Here is an 18,706-nt window from a genome sequence, read left to right on the forward strand (position 1 = left end):
TGGCTTACGAAAATGAGCAGACGAAGTTAATGATGTGGTTGGGTTAGGGGTGGTGTTCTGGTGCGTTGACAGTGTATATGGTTTGGAAAGCTTACGGGCCGGAAAGGATGAGGTTACTCCAGATGTATTAACTGCCTGTCTAATGGCGAACTGTAGTGACCCGCAATAGTTTTTGTTAGGTCCTTCATATGATGGCTTACTTTTTCCTCTGTAAGTGTTTCGTAATTCAGCAGTATTCGTTGAACATAATGCCAAAGCGCCAAATTTCTCTCTGGTGCAAAATTTAGCAATATCACAATTGCGTACTAGCACCTCTGGCTCACCGGGTTCTCTGATTACCGGAGTCGTTGCGGGATGTACAATATACCAAAGATCCTGGGACCAAAATTTCGTAGAGTCCGGGTAGGTCCCTTTTGGATCCTCTGGACTTTTTCCTGGCTAACTTTAATTCTAGAGGCTTTGCTGTTCATTGAATTGAATTGGTGAGCTTCGTGTTAAGAAAAAATCTGGATAACAATTCAATTTTTTCTCCGTTATACCTTCGTACTGTATCTACCTGAGCGCGATTCATGGTCTACTCCACCAAAAATTTCCTTGGTCTGCAGATACTCAACTCTTCTTATCCAGGTATTCAGCTTCTGGGACCGTATTGTCTAATAAATGATTCAAAATTGTTTCATAGGTTAAATTTGTACAAACTGATTGTGTGCTCATAAATTAGGCGTCTTTTAATTGGGCGTCTTTTAATTGTTTATATTAGTCGTCCAATAAATCCAATAGCCCTGTGATCATTAACTGGTGCTGTAATTTTTTTCAAACTAAAAATTTTGAAAATGTTAATTTTTCTTTTTAGGCAGCTTGTTTGATTTTAACGTATATTTCTAGATACTCAGTGATTTTGGATGTAATCTTCCAGAACTTTGAAGACATTTTGACCGTTCGCACTTTCGAAAAGTTTTTTTGTGAGGTATATGAAGAAACGATCAACACACGCAAGGAAGTGTATGTCTTGACATTCTTTATTCATGATTGGACCTCCAAAGTCTAATTGAAATTCTTCGTTTAGTTCAGATCAATTTTAGAGATGTATCCAGTTTGACGTTGGAATTACAGATTTATAGTTCTCGCCAATATCTTTGCAGGGTTTGCATTTTGCTGCCTTATTGAGAATCTTTATAGAAGATGTTCAAGAAATTTTAATCGTTTGAATGCCCATTTTTGTGTTGACGGCTTTGTCTTGTGCCTTTTTAGGTATTCTACTCTCCCTTAGTACTTCTCGACTAATTTCTCCGTCCTGCATATTTGTTATGAAGACATCTCGAAAGATTGACTCCTCTTGACTTTCAGGGCCGCGCTTTTAAATTTTTCTTTGGAATCCTTTTTCAGTTGCTTGCAAGTGAGAAACACATATCTTTCTTTGTTTCTTGGAGATGTAATCTAATAGAGTCCACGATTCTCTTGTTGTCATTTTATCTTTTTCGAGGGTGATATCCACACATGATTCCAGCAGCTTCATTTTTTCGGCATTTTTTTAATCACGCATTCTTCAACTGTTTGTTTCTTGTTAGACAATCGCGGTAATATTGAGCTGTGCTGTTATCCACATTTTCTTCATGGACGGTTTCATGGGAATCTTTATTTAGTCCAGAGGGGCTTCTCAAGAATGTCAATAGAAATCGCCTTTTTTGCCAGAATTTCCAACTCCAATATCCCGTGCTATCGTTCCTAGCTCAAAGAATGTTCCAATGTGTGTTTATCCCAGAAGGGTTGTATGCTGTGATACTCAAAGTGCGCTATTGATTATGCGAATTTGAATTGGGATCAAATTACAAAGGAGTGGTTTAGTGCGCGAATCCAATGCTTTTTGGCCAATTCAAAAGTACTACTTTTCAGAAATGTAAAAAAAACCTCCACGAATCCTTTTAGAAATATTTACCTGGAAACGTAGTGTATGTCCACTCAATTTACTTAATAATCTCAAAAGTGACGAGTTAGAGAGATCACTGAATTTCAGGATTAGGATTACCAGAATGAAAATATGTCTAAGAGTGTGCGGCGTGAAATCGTGACTTTCCTTCAAGACAGGAAGTAAATTTTATTCCTGTGAGCAGCAATTTATATCCCATGTAAGGATGAATCAAGTTTTAATTTTTTAAAGAATTCCTATTTGTAACACAGACTGTAAATTGCCATTAATTCTATCTGGATTTTAAGAACTACGTGAATCTTTCAGAACTTATGCTCGTCAGCTGTTGAGATTTTTTAATCTCAATTATTGTTATTTGTCGCTCCGAACCCATACAAGTAGAGGAGGACACTATATGATCAACTGTATCGATTCACAGTTGTGAAAGGTATCATTAAACGCTAGCAATTCTTAGAGTACCAAACAAAAAAGTTTTTTCAGTTTTTTTCCGAGTTATCGAGGTTTAACATTTTGCGAACGTTCTAATTTCCGTTGTTTTCTTTACTTATTGCGTAACCTTTGCTCGTACATTGATCAATTTTTTTACAAATATTTTGAAACTTTTAACAAAACTGTTATTGCTTTTATGTTTAAAAATAAAAGATATTTGCTGAACCCTACTTAACCCACATTTTTCTTCTTTCATTGCTGTACAGAAACAAAAACTGCCTTTACCTCCCAAAAGTTTCTTTATCTCGATTAGGCCTATTTTTACCTCGAATTCTTTAGAAAGTGTTCTGGAACTCATAATTTACCGGCCATTTGCTAATTTAAATCGACTTTTCTCAAAAAATGCATCATTTTTTTGATACAACAGAACTTTCTTGGCCAAAATATGTAATAACATTTTTGTCCAAAGGTGACCTAATGATGAAACAGTATGTCTCCAACCTAAAGCTTGTTTTTATGGCTTCGACAAAGTGCTTTCGTTAATTTTCGATAGAATGTTGAGTTCTCCCAGCAATTGTTGCTCTTCTAAAATTCTTTTGACTTAGTCTCCTTATTTGACAGCCTAATTTGCAAGCTAAAGAGGCGTTAAAAAACTGTTCAAGGTTATATTCCGATTTCCAGGAGCTCTTTTTTGTCTTCGAGAATACTCCCTGTAAAAATTGCTTTTTCTTTGTCGCCTTTGTGGCCTTACTTCTGTCAGTTTGTAGCTTAGTCTCACTAAGGGCAGGTCCCATCTCATCTTGTCTCCATTGAAACAAACAAAATCTCTATGGATGTTGTGTTTTGAATAATGGTTCCTATGACCTTGAATACTTCTGCCTGAAAAGAACGACAGGTATTTATACTCTGACACTTTCAGTTTGCATGAAAAAAAATTTTTCTTATTCTCTACCTGTATAAGTGGTTTTGTCTCTTGTCACAATATCACATAAAAAACAGGTTCTATGGCAGTTCAAAGGACGCCAGTTTCCACGTTTTTAAAACCTTTAATTGAGAGATTACGGTTTGAATGGGTTTAACACCTTTTTCAAGTTCGGTTTTTGCCTATAATAATTAGTTCTTTTGTAGTCGTATATCATGTTTGATCAATGACAGCTTTTAGTGGCTTCCTTTTAATATTTGAGTGAACTTATTCAACTCTTTCAGTCGGCAGTTAATAGCTTTAATGAAATTGAAATGATGTTTATTGGAAAAAAAATCAATGTAGTTCTGAACTTCTCACTTCTTCATTTTCTTTGGTCAATTTGTAAATTATTTCTTTTTGTCACAGGACCCATTTAGCCCCTTGTGTCTCTACCGGTTTTTGTGTCAACTGATGCTTTTAACATTTCGACACTGAATTTTTATAGAAAAAACTAAGGTTTCAATTTTTTTTTTCGAATATGGCTCCTTTAAAAACCTAAAAACTGGCCTTATTGATGCTCAAATGAGGCCCAAGTGCAGCTATACAATCCTTTCTGTTATGTGTTTATGCTTCTAAAGGCTTTAAAGTTTCGTTGTGTTCTATGATATTTTAAGTCTTGCCTGTAATTGTTTTTAATTTTTGTCTTATACTTAGTGTCTGTAAAGAGTGGCATTTTTTTTAATTTCAAGCAGTTTCATGTGAGCCGAACGAAATTCTTGTTATGTCCAGATCAGAAGGTAAATTGTAATGAAACAGACTGATCGTAGGCCGACTTGAGAGCTTAAAGTTTGATTTGAGCTGGTTACAAATGCACGAAAGTTTTATTTGTTGTTTAAAGTTCACGGATTTTTGATCAGAACTGGCTCTGAGCTCGTAAAAATTTATCAGAGTGTTTACAAACGCACGATGGTTTGATCAAAAAAATTATGGCCCCTAAATTTGTTTGGATTTTGTCCTAGAATTTTTGATAGATAAGTGTTGATTCAGCTGAACTACAATAGTTATAGAAAACGCAAGAATTTTAAAGACTTTTATGGCGTAATTAAAACATATATTGCGTACTATCATTTTAAGAAAAATTACCCATGAACGCCAAACCCACATATCTATGGCAACCATTTTTCACCAAAAGCTTAATTATGCATTTAATGCGTTGCATCTAAAAATATATTTTTTTTCAGTCAAGGTAAAAAAAATAATGCCGCAACTTTTGCTTAAAAATTAACAAAGAAAAATTTGCAACATTGCTGATAAAATTTTAAAGATTTCAACGGAACCTAAAACGTACTCAGCCCCTTTTTGTTCTTCCTTCCTTCCCCTTTTTTGCTCTGAAGACGATCATTCTATCGTGAGTAAGGATCATGCTTCAGTACGACTCAACCTGTTACTCGGCGTATCAGCGCTTTGCTTTTAATCCTCTCGGCTAAACTTTCCTTTAAGTCAACGGATGTTACTGAGGGGTGTGCCCTTGTACAGATTTTTATCGGTCTTCTGGGAAAAGGGAATTCTTCTCTGGAAGCATTGCTTTAGCTAACTACTCCCTTTCTCGGAAAAATATATTCCCAAAAACATTTTGCAAACAGTAAGAAGTTTCCATATGATCCATTGAACTTAATTATGGCAGCGAAGGACAAAATCTTTTCAATTTCATGCGAAAGAATAAATACTATCTATTGTTGAAGAGTTCCCCCAGCCTATCTGACAAAGTCAATCAAATTTCTCTTACAGTCTGGTTTGATTGAGTAACTGGTTTTTATACTGCTTATATTATTGCAAATAAAAAAATAGTGTAGTAAATAGTTGGAAGATGGAAAGCAGCCATTCAGAGCGATTTACTGGCTTGTTTGGCCATGCGTGAATGATATTACTTGAATACTACATGTTCTAGCAGACATTCGAACAGTCAGTGCCTTAAAATATGAGTTCACAAATATCTGATTTGCATATTGTTCACGTCTAGTTTTTATGAGAAATGTTTATTTCACACATTTATTTGATTTATTTCAATTTTGAAAACTCGAAAAAAACTGCGTTGGTTGTAGGTTTTCTGCCTTTTGCTTTGTTTTCTAACTATTCCTCAAATAGGTCTCAACTTGAGCTCATTTGAAACCAATGGGTCTCACCCGTTTAAGAGTTCTTTATACACATTTCACTGCAAGCGACCATTATAGAACTAAAAGTTGTTCTGAACGCTGATTATTTTTCCAAGTCTAGTTCCTTAACAAGTTTGCTGATTTTGCTATCTTTAGATTTTAAGTGGTTATCAAAAGTTTACGATAGCTTTCCTCAATTCATCAGGCTTTTTGTTGTTGCTTTCTGTTTTCTCTTTGCCGTCCAAATTTTATTTCCTTTGAAATTTTTCCTGATCTATTGGATAACAAAGCCGTTCGCATTAAACAAAACGTGCAAAACAAATTCTCCCTATCATCATTATTATTGCTTAAATCGCGGAATCACTTGAGTCCGGGAATCCAAGCAGCACAAAGAATATCAAAATCTAAAGAGCCAGACAGAACTAATCTTCATTGTTTTTGTGTTGCCGGTATTCCTCGTACGCCAAAATCGTTTATTTTGAACTTTTGATATATAAATAAGCACTTAAACATACATCCAGAGAAACAGACACACAAACAGAAACACACACATACACACACACGCACACAATTTCACGCACGCACACACCCGCACACATACACACACGCACGCACACACATACGCTTACCTACACGCTTATAGCATTTTTTATTTCTTTGATTTTGTTATTTCAATGACGTTGTTTTTTAATGCAAGGAGGGAATGCTGAACATCAATATATTGAGATTTAAATGCTTACAGATAAATTTTTACGCAAGTTTCACTAGAGAAAACAGCGCGTATGAAGAATTAAATTTTGAATGAATAAAAAAATGATATGTAGGCAGATTTTATTAAAACAGTTATTGTTTCTTGCGAAGCGATCTCTCCGCATATATTCTTGTAAGTGCCAATGAAGCATATTTCGGTGACAGCCTCACATTTTTTGTTGTACGCTTTCTTGACATTCCAGTGAGACTCGATAATTTGTGTGTGAACACCAGTAAAAGGCTCGACGAAGTTGAGTGAATGGTTGACAGAACTATGTTGGTGCCCTGAACGCTGCATAGAACTGTATGCCCTCCATTAATCTGAACGAGTTTGTTATTGATATTCGGTCAACTGCCTGAATAAAGGGGGCAGAGTTTCCGCATCTCTTTTTGGGTGCTTGGGCGCTCTTCCTCGATGATGTTTCAGTTTGTGCGAAAGACAACTTCCGTGGATTTGAACAACAACTCCAGGTCCACCAAGACGATTAGAATTCGTTTTTCCAGAGATTTGTCACATATTTCCCGAACACATGCGTAAACATTGGTAATGGATTGTTTGCTGAGTTCTGTCTATGCTGAGCCTGCTGATTCGATTTTTGAATAGAGCACAAGTAAATCAAATGAACCCATTTTAACAGAGATTGATGGCTGCTTGCAAAAAACTTAAACGTTCCGAACAAAAACGGTATATTTATTATTTTTTCATTTCGTATTTTGGCAATTCCAAACAAACCTTTCATTAGCCTTCTTAGGTTTAGTCTACAGTAAATCGCGTTCAATTTGAATACATTTAATATCACATGCTGAAAGGCTTAATTGTTCCAAGTTCATAATACAAAGCCTATTATTATTATTATTATTCAGACAAGGCAAAATGTCCTCGGTAACGTTTGCTCTTCAACTCGTAAAACGAATCTTGATACACTTTGACAGAACATGCATGGTCATTAAATATTTTGCAAAACTTGGAACATCTTGCCAAGAACTTCAATTACGAACATTTCATGCTAAATCTTGATATGATCTTGGTATGATTATATCAAGATAAACCAAGAAAATTCTTGACAGCTCATGACAAAATTTTGACCAATCCTGGTAAATTTTTTCGTCAATTTTTATCCCTGTTTGATTTACTTTGTCTCATGAAATGAAATGGTCGTAACTCCGCCGCTGCCGGTCCCAAGCCCGGAATGAAAAATGAGGAGGGAAAACACAAAATGTTACTGGAAATACCTAACAGTCAATCGTTGATTTGACTCGGAAAAAAATTTTCCGACACTCCTCGCCTATTGTTGTTTTTTTTGTTTAAATAGTTTTGCTTGAAATTTTGCTGAAAATTTTGTTGTGATCAAGGCGATTCTTTCTTGTTAATCTTAATAAGATCTTATTTCTTGAATTTCTTGCATTGAACTTACAAGTTCTTACATATCTTGACTTTTTCGTGGATTTTTCAAGTTTTATCATCCTTCTTATCAAGATGTTTCAAGTTTCATTTCACTGGGCAAATAGAGTACTATCGGTATTAGCGGTCAACTTAATTGAACCAAGTAAATGCCTGAATGTGATTGGTTTATTTGTTTCTCACGACGAATTAATTGAGCCGATTATATATCAATTGCATTCAATTATTGCCCCCTTTTGATAAAGGGGGCAATTGTTGAAAAGAACCAATAAAACGAATAACACCGTTGTATAAAATTAGTTTGCCATCATACAATGAGTTTGCCACTCTATAAATTGATCACAGAATCGCATGCTGGGTTGCATGAACTAGCTTAAGTCGGCTAGCAAGATTGCGTGAAATACCTGACAAAAATATGGAAGGCTTAATTGAGTTTTTATTACTTGCTTTGCTGGTGACCTTGGGATTTTTGGGTTCACCGTAATTTCGAAAAATATAAGTCACGAAAAAAAGATATCATTGATTTAGTCCACTTGTTGAGTGTACCCCATTATATCTCACCCAGATCATTTGTCGTATAACGTAAACTGTAAATATACCGTATACATTTGTCAAATGCCAAATTCACCATACAACATATTACATTAAATAAATAGTAATGGTGGTGGGGCTTTGATGAGACAGTCCCCATTTTTTCATACACTTATTTTTGGTGTATAAAATTTTTATGTTCCCATGTTCCACCTCCTATGCCATGTCACGGTCATTAAGATGGTAACATTTGAACTTGGAATTAAAATTGTCTGAAAACTTATTCCACCTGGTATCAATTATTTCTCTTTGTCTATACTTGAGACAGAAAGATGAGAATGCATAAAACATGCTTCTAATTAGTATGTATGATGTACGTTGTTGCTAATCAATTTCATAACATACTATCCGGGAACAAATATAGAAAAAGGTTTTTGTCCTTCTCCACCTGCAGGGAACTATCAAGTACAGCCACCAGACAAGCACATTCTCTCGGCCATTATTTACTGCCGCAAAAGGGAAATAAAACAAAAATGCAGTTAAATATACATACATATTTATACAAATTAATGCTCGTCTTCAGTCCAATTATTGCCCAAGAATGCAGTAATTTTGAGCTGTGTCAATTCGAGCTGCCCAAAACTCCAATTTCAGTCACCTTGGTTACCGTACCATTATCTGACGTGATTGGTCAATCAAATTGCACGCGAAGAATGGCGCAGTTTCATTGGTCAGAGGCTCTCTTCTGCCCCACGAGTTCTTTTTGTGGGATGGGACTTGATCTGCTAACTTCCGAAGGACAACGATATAGTGACGTCATCAAGAAGCATCATGAGCGAGTCCTTCCAGTTACAGAGTTGTGCGGTATTATAGTTGAACGAACCAGAACAAGCTGCTTGGAAGTTCTGACAGCTTTGTATGAGATCGATATCCTGAGAGGTAATGCATGAATAGAAACTGAAACTCTTTGGTGCAAGTTTTTACTGGTTTTAGGTTCACATCTCTGCAGTGCCATATTCTACAATACCAGGTTTTCCTATATGCACTACAGGATTTTAAAACTCAGAATTTTAAAGCTTGAAAGACTGTGACTTCTCTGTGATTTTCTCACTGACTTCATCAGAACCAGGTAACCTATAATTTTTGTGGGCTAACTGGTCATGATGAAGTCACTGAGTTAATCTGACATTCGTAGTTAACCCCATAGTGGTTCAATTTTGATTTTTGATTTTTAATGTGTTCAATTAGCAGTGAACTGCTAATTGCGATTTCTCAGGTGGAAGTTTACACCATCCTTTAAACCGCGCTTTCACTTTGGTTTGCATTTGGTTTTGGTATTTTCGTTGGTTTGTTGTGGTTTGTGTTAAGCACATGTCTGGAGGATGGAGGCAGTGAGATTGGTTTGGGTGTTTTTGCGGAGGGAGCCTGGGAGTGCCAGAAAAGGAGTTTCAGAGGGAGTTTTGGAGAGAGGGGTTTGCGGAGAGAGTGAAGGAGTAGAGTCGTAAGAGAAGCAGAAAGAAAAGAAAGAGGAGAGGCACCCTCAGTGCACCACTGGCTGCCAGTCCCCCCTTTCAGAGAACCAGCAAACGGCTTGTGCGCTGAGAGTACAGTAACTTGTCATTGGTTTTGATGTTGGTGAATGGAAAACAATAATGAAGTCTTTAGAGAGAAAGAGAAAGAGAGGCACCCTCTGCGCACCACCTACAGTCAGCCCCCCTTTCAGAGGACAGTCAGACGGCTTATGCACTGAGAGTACAAAGGCTTGTAGTTTATACCTCTTATTGAGGCGGTTGTTTTCGCCCTTGCGGGGGTGAGTGGTTGTTCCCAAGCGGGAACAGAGTGTGGGACCAGTATCAAGGCCTCAGCATGATTCGCACGATCATGCTGTCCTCCCTTACTGGTGCCCTGGAAGGAGAGTATGGAGCCAGTATCAAGGCCTCAGCATGATTCCCACGATCATGCTGCCCTCCCTTACTGGTACCCTGTAGTTAGATCAGCTTCAAAACCTAGACTGATTACCGTTATCAGTCTGGTCTCCCACACTGATCTTTCTTATGTGAGGTCCATCAGTTCTTTAGTTGGTATAAATATTAGGCATCTAGGCACACATACATATATGCAATCAGATAATAGCAAGCCTTATTAAAAAAGCCCGGGCAGTGTGTTTTTGGATGGTTTCAGCTAACGTCTCCCAAAGCGTCCCCAAAGCGTCCCCGTCCACCTTTGTTTACTTTAATTTTAGATTTTTCCTCTTTGATTTAGATTTTTAGGAAACTTGCTACTATTTTGATGGCTTCAGCTAACGTCTCGAGTCATACCCCAAGACGTCCGCATCCACCTCTGTTTTGAATTTTTGCCCTAATTTTGTTTTTATCCTTATGCTCGTTTCTTTTTATTCTTTTTCATATTGGATGGCTTCAGCTAACGTCTCGAGTCACACCTCAAGACATCCGCATCCACCTTTGTTTTAGAGTTTTGCCTTAGTTTTTGGTTTTGCCCTTTCTTTCTTTTCCTTTTTATTCTTTTTCATTTTGAGTGGCTTCAGCTAACGTCTCCACTCATACCCCAAGACGTCCGCATCAACCCCCTAATGGTTCAAATTGTTAGTCAGAATTTTGAAAAGACTTTAGTGGAGTCACGTGATCCTGCTTAAAACACGAACTCTGACCTTTGAAATCTGGCGAATATAGGAAAATCAGTCTTTTCGGAATGTGGTACTGCGAAGTAAGTTTTCAACCATCTATTCGGGCATGCTCAAATTACTTTATCTATCGGTTATCCAAAAACGATTATAATTGTTTGTTGAATAAAACAAAGTCATAGAGATAACATCAATTATATTGCCGGCGGCTGGTAATATAACCGAAGTTATCTCTATGTTTTTGTTTTATTCAACAAACAATTTTAAGCGTTTTCGGATAACCGATAGAGAAAATCAATTGAACACTCCTAGTGCAAACGTAATGTCAAATTGCATATATATTTGCAAATTTTTCTAGATTCATGTCAGATTTGCAAATATTTGGGAATTTTCACAGCTGAAGGTCAAATTTGCTACTTTTTGCAAACCATGGTAAAAATTGCAAAAATATTTGCAAATTCGTGAAAAAAAAAACATTAAAACAGCACAATGCAACAGCAGGCTAAGAAGAGAAGCGATATCACTGTAAACGTAATAGACGAGGAAGAGTCATCACCCAATATTACACCCGCACCAGCGCAGCAGATCGAAAAGCCACGTCCTACAAAATATAAGTATACAAGTTGATAAGAGGTTCAATAGCTCCTCCTGAAACTTCCCAGGTTGAGGTGCCATCCGGAAGTGACGCCTGATCAGACCATGCCAGACAAAAGTTACCTCTGATCAGACCCTCCCAGACCAAAGTATCCTCTGATCAGACAACAGTGCGCTCGAAACACCGTGTACGCTCTAAGTGCGCTCGAAACTGTCTCTTATCAGACCCTCCCAGACGGAGAGGACCTCTGATCAGACCATAATCAGACCATTGTCCAGACGATTGTGCGACCATGGCTCAGTTCAAACCCAGACCATTGTCCAGACGATTGTGCGCTCAAAATCATTTCTGATCAGACTATTGTGCGCTCAAAAGTTAATCCTGATCAGACTATCGTGCACTCAAAATCACCTCACCGCACGAATTTTGTTATAATATATTCATTTCATACGAAATGATGTTCGCATTATTATATTCATCTAAAGACAAGACTATTCTAAAAGTATTATTGCTAAAGAAAAGAAAACCCAACTGCTGAGTAAAAAATTATTTAGTATACATTAGTGCATATTTCCAACTCAATGAATAAATTCAGACAGCTTTCCATAGAAAACATCGTATACTACAGTTAAACAAAATTTCCTTGTAAGTGGACTGACATGTTCAATCAGTTGGACCCCTTTGGTTCTGATCAAAGACATCAGACTTTAGATCTGTCTGTGATCAGAATGCTGCTTTTTGTTGCCTCTTGACAGAGCCGACATCTCTCTGTAAAAAAAACAAAAAATCAAAAAAAAATTCCGCTCGAAATGGTCTCTGATCAGACTAATGTGCGCTTGAATCCACCTCTGATCAGAACATTCCCATCCTGAAGTGAATTTTGATCATACCATCCCCAGATCAAAGTGACCTCTGATTATACCATCCCCAGACTGAAGTGACCTCTGATCATACCATCCCCAGACCGAAGTGACCTCTGATCATACCATCCCCAGACCGAAGTTACCTCTGATCTTACTATTGTGCACTGGAACCAAATCCCAGACCCTGTAATTTTTGGTCTGGGAACACACCATGTGCGTTTGACTTGGTCTGATTAGAGGTCACTTCCGGATGGCACCTCAACTTGGGTTGCATTTTAAGTAACAACTAACTCGACTACAAAGTGAAAAGAGAGCTCGACAAGGACGCCAAATATACAAAAGTTGTACGGGTTTGAAAATAATCAAGAGAGTTATAACTCTGTTGAGTACTTTCAAACCCGTACAACTTTGATACATTTGGCCTCCTTTTCGGTTAAGATACTTTTGAACAAACATCTTTTCATCCCCTGATTTATTCTGCTAGTTTTATGGCGGCAAATGTATGTAGATTTTTTGATGTTAAGTTCTAGACTTTTGGGCTATCGTAAGGTTAGGGGCCCATGAAAGGTTTGAGTTTGTAAAAAAGGCCACTGAAAAACCTTCGTTTATCTTTTTGTTATCAAATTTCCATTTTCATTTATATATTTTTTCACGTTTTGGGTTTTTTTCTCCCCTTTGTATACCTGTTCTTTATATATTGTGTTCGCCGGTTGGTCGTTTGCTTGGTCACGGGTGCCCCAGTTTTGTTAGGTTGCTCTTTTGAACACGAACGTCTGGCATGCATTGTTCCTTTATTGTTGATGTATTAAGGAACATTTTAATAGCTACAGATTCTGCTACATGTTTGAACCACTTATCGGCAGGCGAATTCCAGGCACGTTTAGTTCTATTGTGGTATTCGCTGTTCGCTCCGCGGATGTGTTTGGATTTAAATTTTTGTATGAATCAATTATATTAAACTAAAGTTACCACTGTCAACAAAATCGTATTTGTTAGATGATTGATCTAATCGCTTGGTAATTAATCTTTGTCGACTTTTTTTACTCATTGACATGCCATTAGTTATCAGTTTAAACTCATAATCCAAATTGGAATCAAAGCAACACTCGGATTAGTGGCCCCTCGTCACTTTGATGATGATTTTTTATGTGAATCAAAAACCCACACAATCGGGCTTTCAATTGGATTAGTAGAACCCTCACAATCGAGTTTTCAGGTATGAAACTGCAAGAACACTTATTCTATGTGTTGTGTATTATTAGGGAGAAGTTTCCTGTTGAATTTTGGTTGAAAATAAGACCTCTTCTCGATCAGGGTGTAAGGCCCTGTGATCGGTCAAATACTAATCGGTGATCGACAGAGACCTGACCAAGGCCTTCGTTTGGATTGGTCAGGCATTACAGGAGTTAACAGTGAGACCGAGGGGTCTTAGAAATCCTCTAGAAGGGAAATCTTAAGTTAAAAGCTGCACTTCCGTTTATTCTATATTTTTGTTGTGTAATTTATTCTATATTTTGAGTTGAAGTGTCCTTTATTCTAGATAATAATAAAAAAAGAAACCTTATTGAGTGCTAGGTGTTCTTAGAGTGTGGGTCAGTATTAAGACCACAACATGGCTCCCGCGATCATGCTGCCCTCCCTTACTGGTACCCTGTAGTTAGATCAGCTTCAAGACCTAGACTGATTCCCGTGATCAGTCTAGTCTCCCACACTGATCCTTCTGATGTGAGGTCCATCAGTTCTTTAGTTAGTATAAATATTAGTCATCTAGGCAGACACACATATATGCGAGCACATAATTGCAATCTTTACTAAAGAAAAGCTTGGGCAGTGTGTGTTTGGATGGTTTCAGCTAACGTCTCGAGTCATACCCCAAGGCGTCCGCATCCACCTTTATTTGCTTTAATTTTAGATTTTTCCTCTTTGATTTAGATTTTTAGGAAAATTGCTACTATTTTGATGGCTTCAGCTAACGTCTTGAGTCATACTCCAAGACGTCCGCATCCACATTTGTTTTGAATTTTTGCCCTAATTTTGTTTTGTCCTTATGCTCGTTTCTTTTTATTCCTTTTCATATTGAATGGCTTCAGCTAACGTCTCGAGTCATACCCCGAGACATCCGCATCGACCTTTGTTTTATGGTTTTGCCTTAGTTTTTGGTTTTCCCCTTTCTGGCCTTTTTTTTCTTTTTCATATTGAGTGGCTCCAGCTAACGTCTCGACTCATGCCCCAAGACGTCCGCATCCACCCCGTAGGGATTCATGTTAGTCAGAACTTTGAAAAAACTTTTGTGGAGTTACGTGATCTTGCTTGAAACACGAACTCTGACCTTTGATATCTGGCGAATATAGGAAAATCTGTCTTTTCAGAATGTGGTACTGCGAAGAACTTTTAGTAAGTTTTCAACCATCTATTCTGGCATGCTCAAATCATTTTCTCTATCAGTTATCCGAAAACGATTATAATTGTTTGTTGAATAAAAGAAAGTCATAGAGATCACATTGGTTATTTTTCCAGCGGCTGGTAAAATAACCGAAGTTATCTCTATGTTTTTGTTTTATTCAACAAACAATTTTAAGCGTTTTCGGATAACCGATAGAGAAAATCAATTGAACACTCCTATTGCAAACCTAATATCAAATTGCAGTTATTTGCAAATTTTTCTAGATTCATGTCAGATTTGCAAATATTTGGGAGTTTTCACAGCTGAAGGTCAAATTTGCTAATTTTTGCAAACCAAGGTAAAAATTGCAAATATTTGCAAATTCGTAAAAGAAACAGCACATTGCAACAGCAGGCTAAGAAGAGAAGCCATATCACTGTAAACGTAATTGACGAGGAAGAGTCATCAACCAATATTACACCCGCACCAGCGCAGCAGATCGAAAAGCCACGTCCTACAGAATATAAGTATACGAGTTGATAAGTGGTTCAATAGCTCCTCCTGAAACTTGCATTTTAAGTAACAACTAACTCGACTAGAAAGCGAAATAAGAGCTCGACGAGGACGCCAAATATACCAAAGTTGTACGGGTTTGAAAATAATCGAGAGAGTTATAACTCGGTTGAGTACTTTGAAACCCGTACAACTTTGGTACATTTGGCCTCCTTTTCGGTCAAGATAATTTTGAAGAAACATCTTTTGATCCTCAGATTTATTTTGCTAGCTTTATGGCGGCGAATGTATGTAGATTTCTTGATGTTAAGTTCTAGATTTTTGGACTATCGTAAAGTTAAGGGCCCATGAAACGTTTGAGCTTGTAAAAAACGCCACTGAAAAACCTTCGTTTATCTTTTTGTTATCAAATTTCCATTTTCATTTATATTTCTTTCACGTATTTGGCTTTTTTCTCGCCTTTGTATACCTCTTCTTCATATATTGTGCTCGCCGGGTATGGTCGTTTGCTTTGTCACGGGTGACCCAGTTTTGTTAAGTTGCTCTTTTGAACACGAACGTCTGGCATGCATTGTTCCTTTATTGTTGATGTATTAAGGAACATTTTAATAGCTACAGATTCTGCTACATTTTTGAACCACTTATCGGAAGGCGAATTCCAGGCACGTTTAGTTTTATTGTGGTATTCGCTGTTCGCTCCGCGGGTGTGTTTGGATTTAATTTTTTGTTTGATTCAATTATATTAAGTTAAAGTTACCACTGTCAACAAAATCGTATTTGTTAGATGATTGATCTAATCGCTTGGTAATTAATCTTTGTCGACTTTTCGACTTTTTTACTCATTGACATGCCATTAGTTATCAGTTTAAACTCATAATCCAAATTGGAATCAAAAACTCGGATTAGTGGCCCCTCGTCACTGATGATGTTTTTTTATGTGAATCAAAACCCACACAATCGGGTTTTCAATTGGATGAGTAGAACCCTCACAATCGAGTTTTCAGGTGAAAATAAAACCCACACAATCGGTTATTCAATTGGGATAGTGGAACCCCACAATCTGATTTTCAATTGGGATACTCCTAACCTGGATAAGGATTCAATGATTGGCTCGCGATTCATATTGTCTTTAATCTCGCATCCCATGCCAGGATCATGATTGCGGAGCCCCAAATTGCTGACTGATTGAGATAACCTTCTGAAAGCTAACGACCACCCCGCCAGCTGCAAACATCTGTTATCAGCCAGAGTAGCGATTCGTTTGAAGGTCCTACAAACTGTCTCTGAAAACCAAACGACTGGAAAGCCAGAGCAATGAATTGAAATCCGACTTCACTACATTTCTGGGCATTCTGCTTGTACTTGCCGTTCTCAGCAGCTGTCAGGGCGAAACCACTCTTCTTCGAAAAAATTGCATATTTTTGCAAACCAAGGTGAAAATTGCAAATATTTTCAAATTCGGAAACAACAATGAAACAGCACATTGCAGCAGCAGGCTAAGAGCTCAAAGAGAAGTGATACAACTGTAAACGTTATCTGAATAAGGATTCAAGGATTGGCTCGCGTTTCATATGTGCCTTTAAACTCGCATTCCTTGCTAAGAGCATGATTGCGGACCCCAAAACTGCTGTAGCTGATATTGATTGAGACAACCTACTGAAACCTAGCAACAACCCCATCGGCTGCAAAATTCTGTTAGCCAGAGTAGCGATTTGTTTGAGGGTCTTACGAACGGTCTTTGAAACACAACTGACTCGAAAGCCAGAAGAATGAATTAAATTGAGACTTCACTACATTTCTGGGCCCACTGTTCGTACTTCTTGTCCTCAGCAGCTGACACGGCAGAACCACTCTTCTCCGACGCATTTATATTGAATCCTGACTGCAAGGTTGAAATGGCGGTAACGTCTAGTGCTGCTGGTTGACCGGCATTCCATACAGGATAGAAAATTTTGCCTGGTCTGGAGTTTTTGTCGGGTAGTAAACTCTTCTATTCACAGAAAAGAGACAAAAGAGCTCCCGAGCAGGCTGACATAATTTTGTCTCGTATACGAGAGATAGTATCACCCCTACCATGGCATGACAAGTCATGGTCGCCCATTACATATAGCGTCCCAGATTTACAAAAGGGACAATTTCTCTCGTTCTCGAACTATTTAGCACCCAATCGGTATTAAAGAGCAACACAAAACTCATTGGGATATAGGCGTTGTCCCAGAGCTGGAATGGGGGTTGCGAATAACCATTTTTCAGACTGCAGTAGAGAAAGAGATTGCAAACAAGGTTTTTCTCTAATGGAATTTTGTTTTCCTAAAACAATTGTCGTAGGCTGAGTTATCAAGTTCCTCCTGGACTTTTCTTTGAGAGCAATATGTCGTAGCAATTGTGCCCAATTATTCAATTGCCTGAACAAAAGAGATATGTTCAGTTTGATTTTGGCCTGTTTGTTTTCCTGCAAGAACAGAGGATTGAAAAAGGTAGTCAACGTATGCAGCCTGGACTTGATCTGCTGATCTCTTTTTCCTACACCGGTTTTATTGATTGGGAGGTATGCTTGGTCCCAAAAGGTATCTGAAATGAAAACTCCAAGAATACTATCAAAAGTTGCACGCTGAACCGAGTCTCAATTTTGCAGCATTTTCTCTGATTCATCCGAAGGAGAATTGATTGCAAAGGGTAGACCATTTGGGGGGCACCAAGGAAAAAACGCAAAATACCAAGGGCACTTTGTGGATCGTCCACATATGCTAGTTTTTATAGGAGTTCCCCTATTTGTTTAACGCGTTTAAGTAAACAAGAGGAGACAAAAGCATCAGATCCTATGGCACCTCCTAGAATTTCAATTCCACCTACACAGTTCCTTGATGAAACTGTCTACTTTCGTCATGCTTTCGATTAACCATAGCTCGCACTTATCCTTCCTGAGTTTTAAATCGAATGTTTCCCCTGATTCTGGGAGAAATAGCAAACAAATTTAACTTTTAACAAATTCGATCTCGATACCTGCAATAATTCGGTCATCGAGATACCAGCAATGTTGCGAGAGGTTTGGTACTTTGCTTTCAATTTCGACAATAAGAGGCCAGATGGGCTGTGAAAACAAAATTTGATCAAGTGGATCTCCTTGTTGCATTCCTGGCAGAGTGTCCAATCTTGAGCTATTGAAGAACAAATCACTATGCTTCGAGTAACAAAGGATGCAAAAGACATTAGGCATCAAAACTTTTGTTGAGACGAGGAAATGACTGCGCTTCACCGAATTAATTGCGTTTCTGAAATCAATTTGGAGTATGCCCCCACTTTTTTCTCTTCATTTAACCAAGTTCACTACTTTGGTTAGGGAGTTCATTGCTTGCTTTGGTTGATTGGAAATTGAACAATTGATTGCGTGGAGAAAATGTTGTGGGTACAATTTGGACGGCCCAGCTGCTGCGAAACTCTAATAAGACTGAAGCTGTAAAAAGACCTTTGCTTCATCGAATTCAGAAGGTCCGCAGCTATTGTCTTCCATCGGATCAAGATTTTTGTTTTCCCTGGATGAGTGCAATGAGGGTTTTTCTGTTGCCGGGTGCTTTCCCCTCCGATTTGTCCTTGAAGACAAAGTGTTTTCGCTCG

General features: G+C 37.9%; 1 protein-coding gene across 1 annotated transcript in view; it reads left to right on the forward strand.

Annotated features, from left to right (window-relative positions):
* The first annotated feature begins 8,588 nt into the window (after window positions 1-8,588).
* LOC142334917 (uncharacterized) overlaps window positions 8,589-18,706 on the forward strand; it is a 67,927-nt gene continuing 57,809 nt past the window's right edge. Inside the window, exon 1 of the mRNA XM_075383245.1 lies at window positions 8,589-9,035. Coding sequence (XP_075239360.1) covers window positions 8,630-9,035 — 406 coding nt within the window. The 5' untranslated portion in view covers window positions 8,589-8,629. The remainder of the gene's footprint in view (window positions 9,036-18,706) is intronic.

This window comes from Convolutriloba macropyga, chromosome 2 (assembly GCF_964194025.1).
Source record: "Convolutriloba macropyga chromosome 2, txConMacr16.3, whole genome shotgun sequence".
Lineage (NCBI taxonomy): Eukaryota > Metazoa > Xenacoelomorpha > Acoela > Convolutidae > Convolutriloba > Convolutriloba macropyga.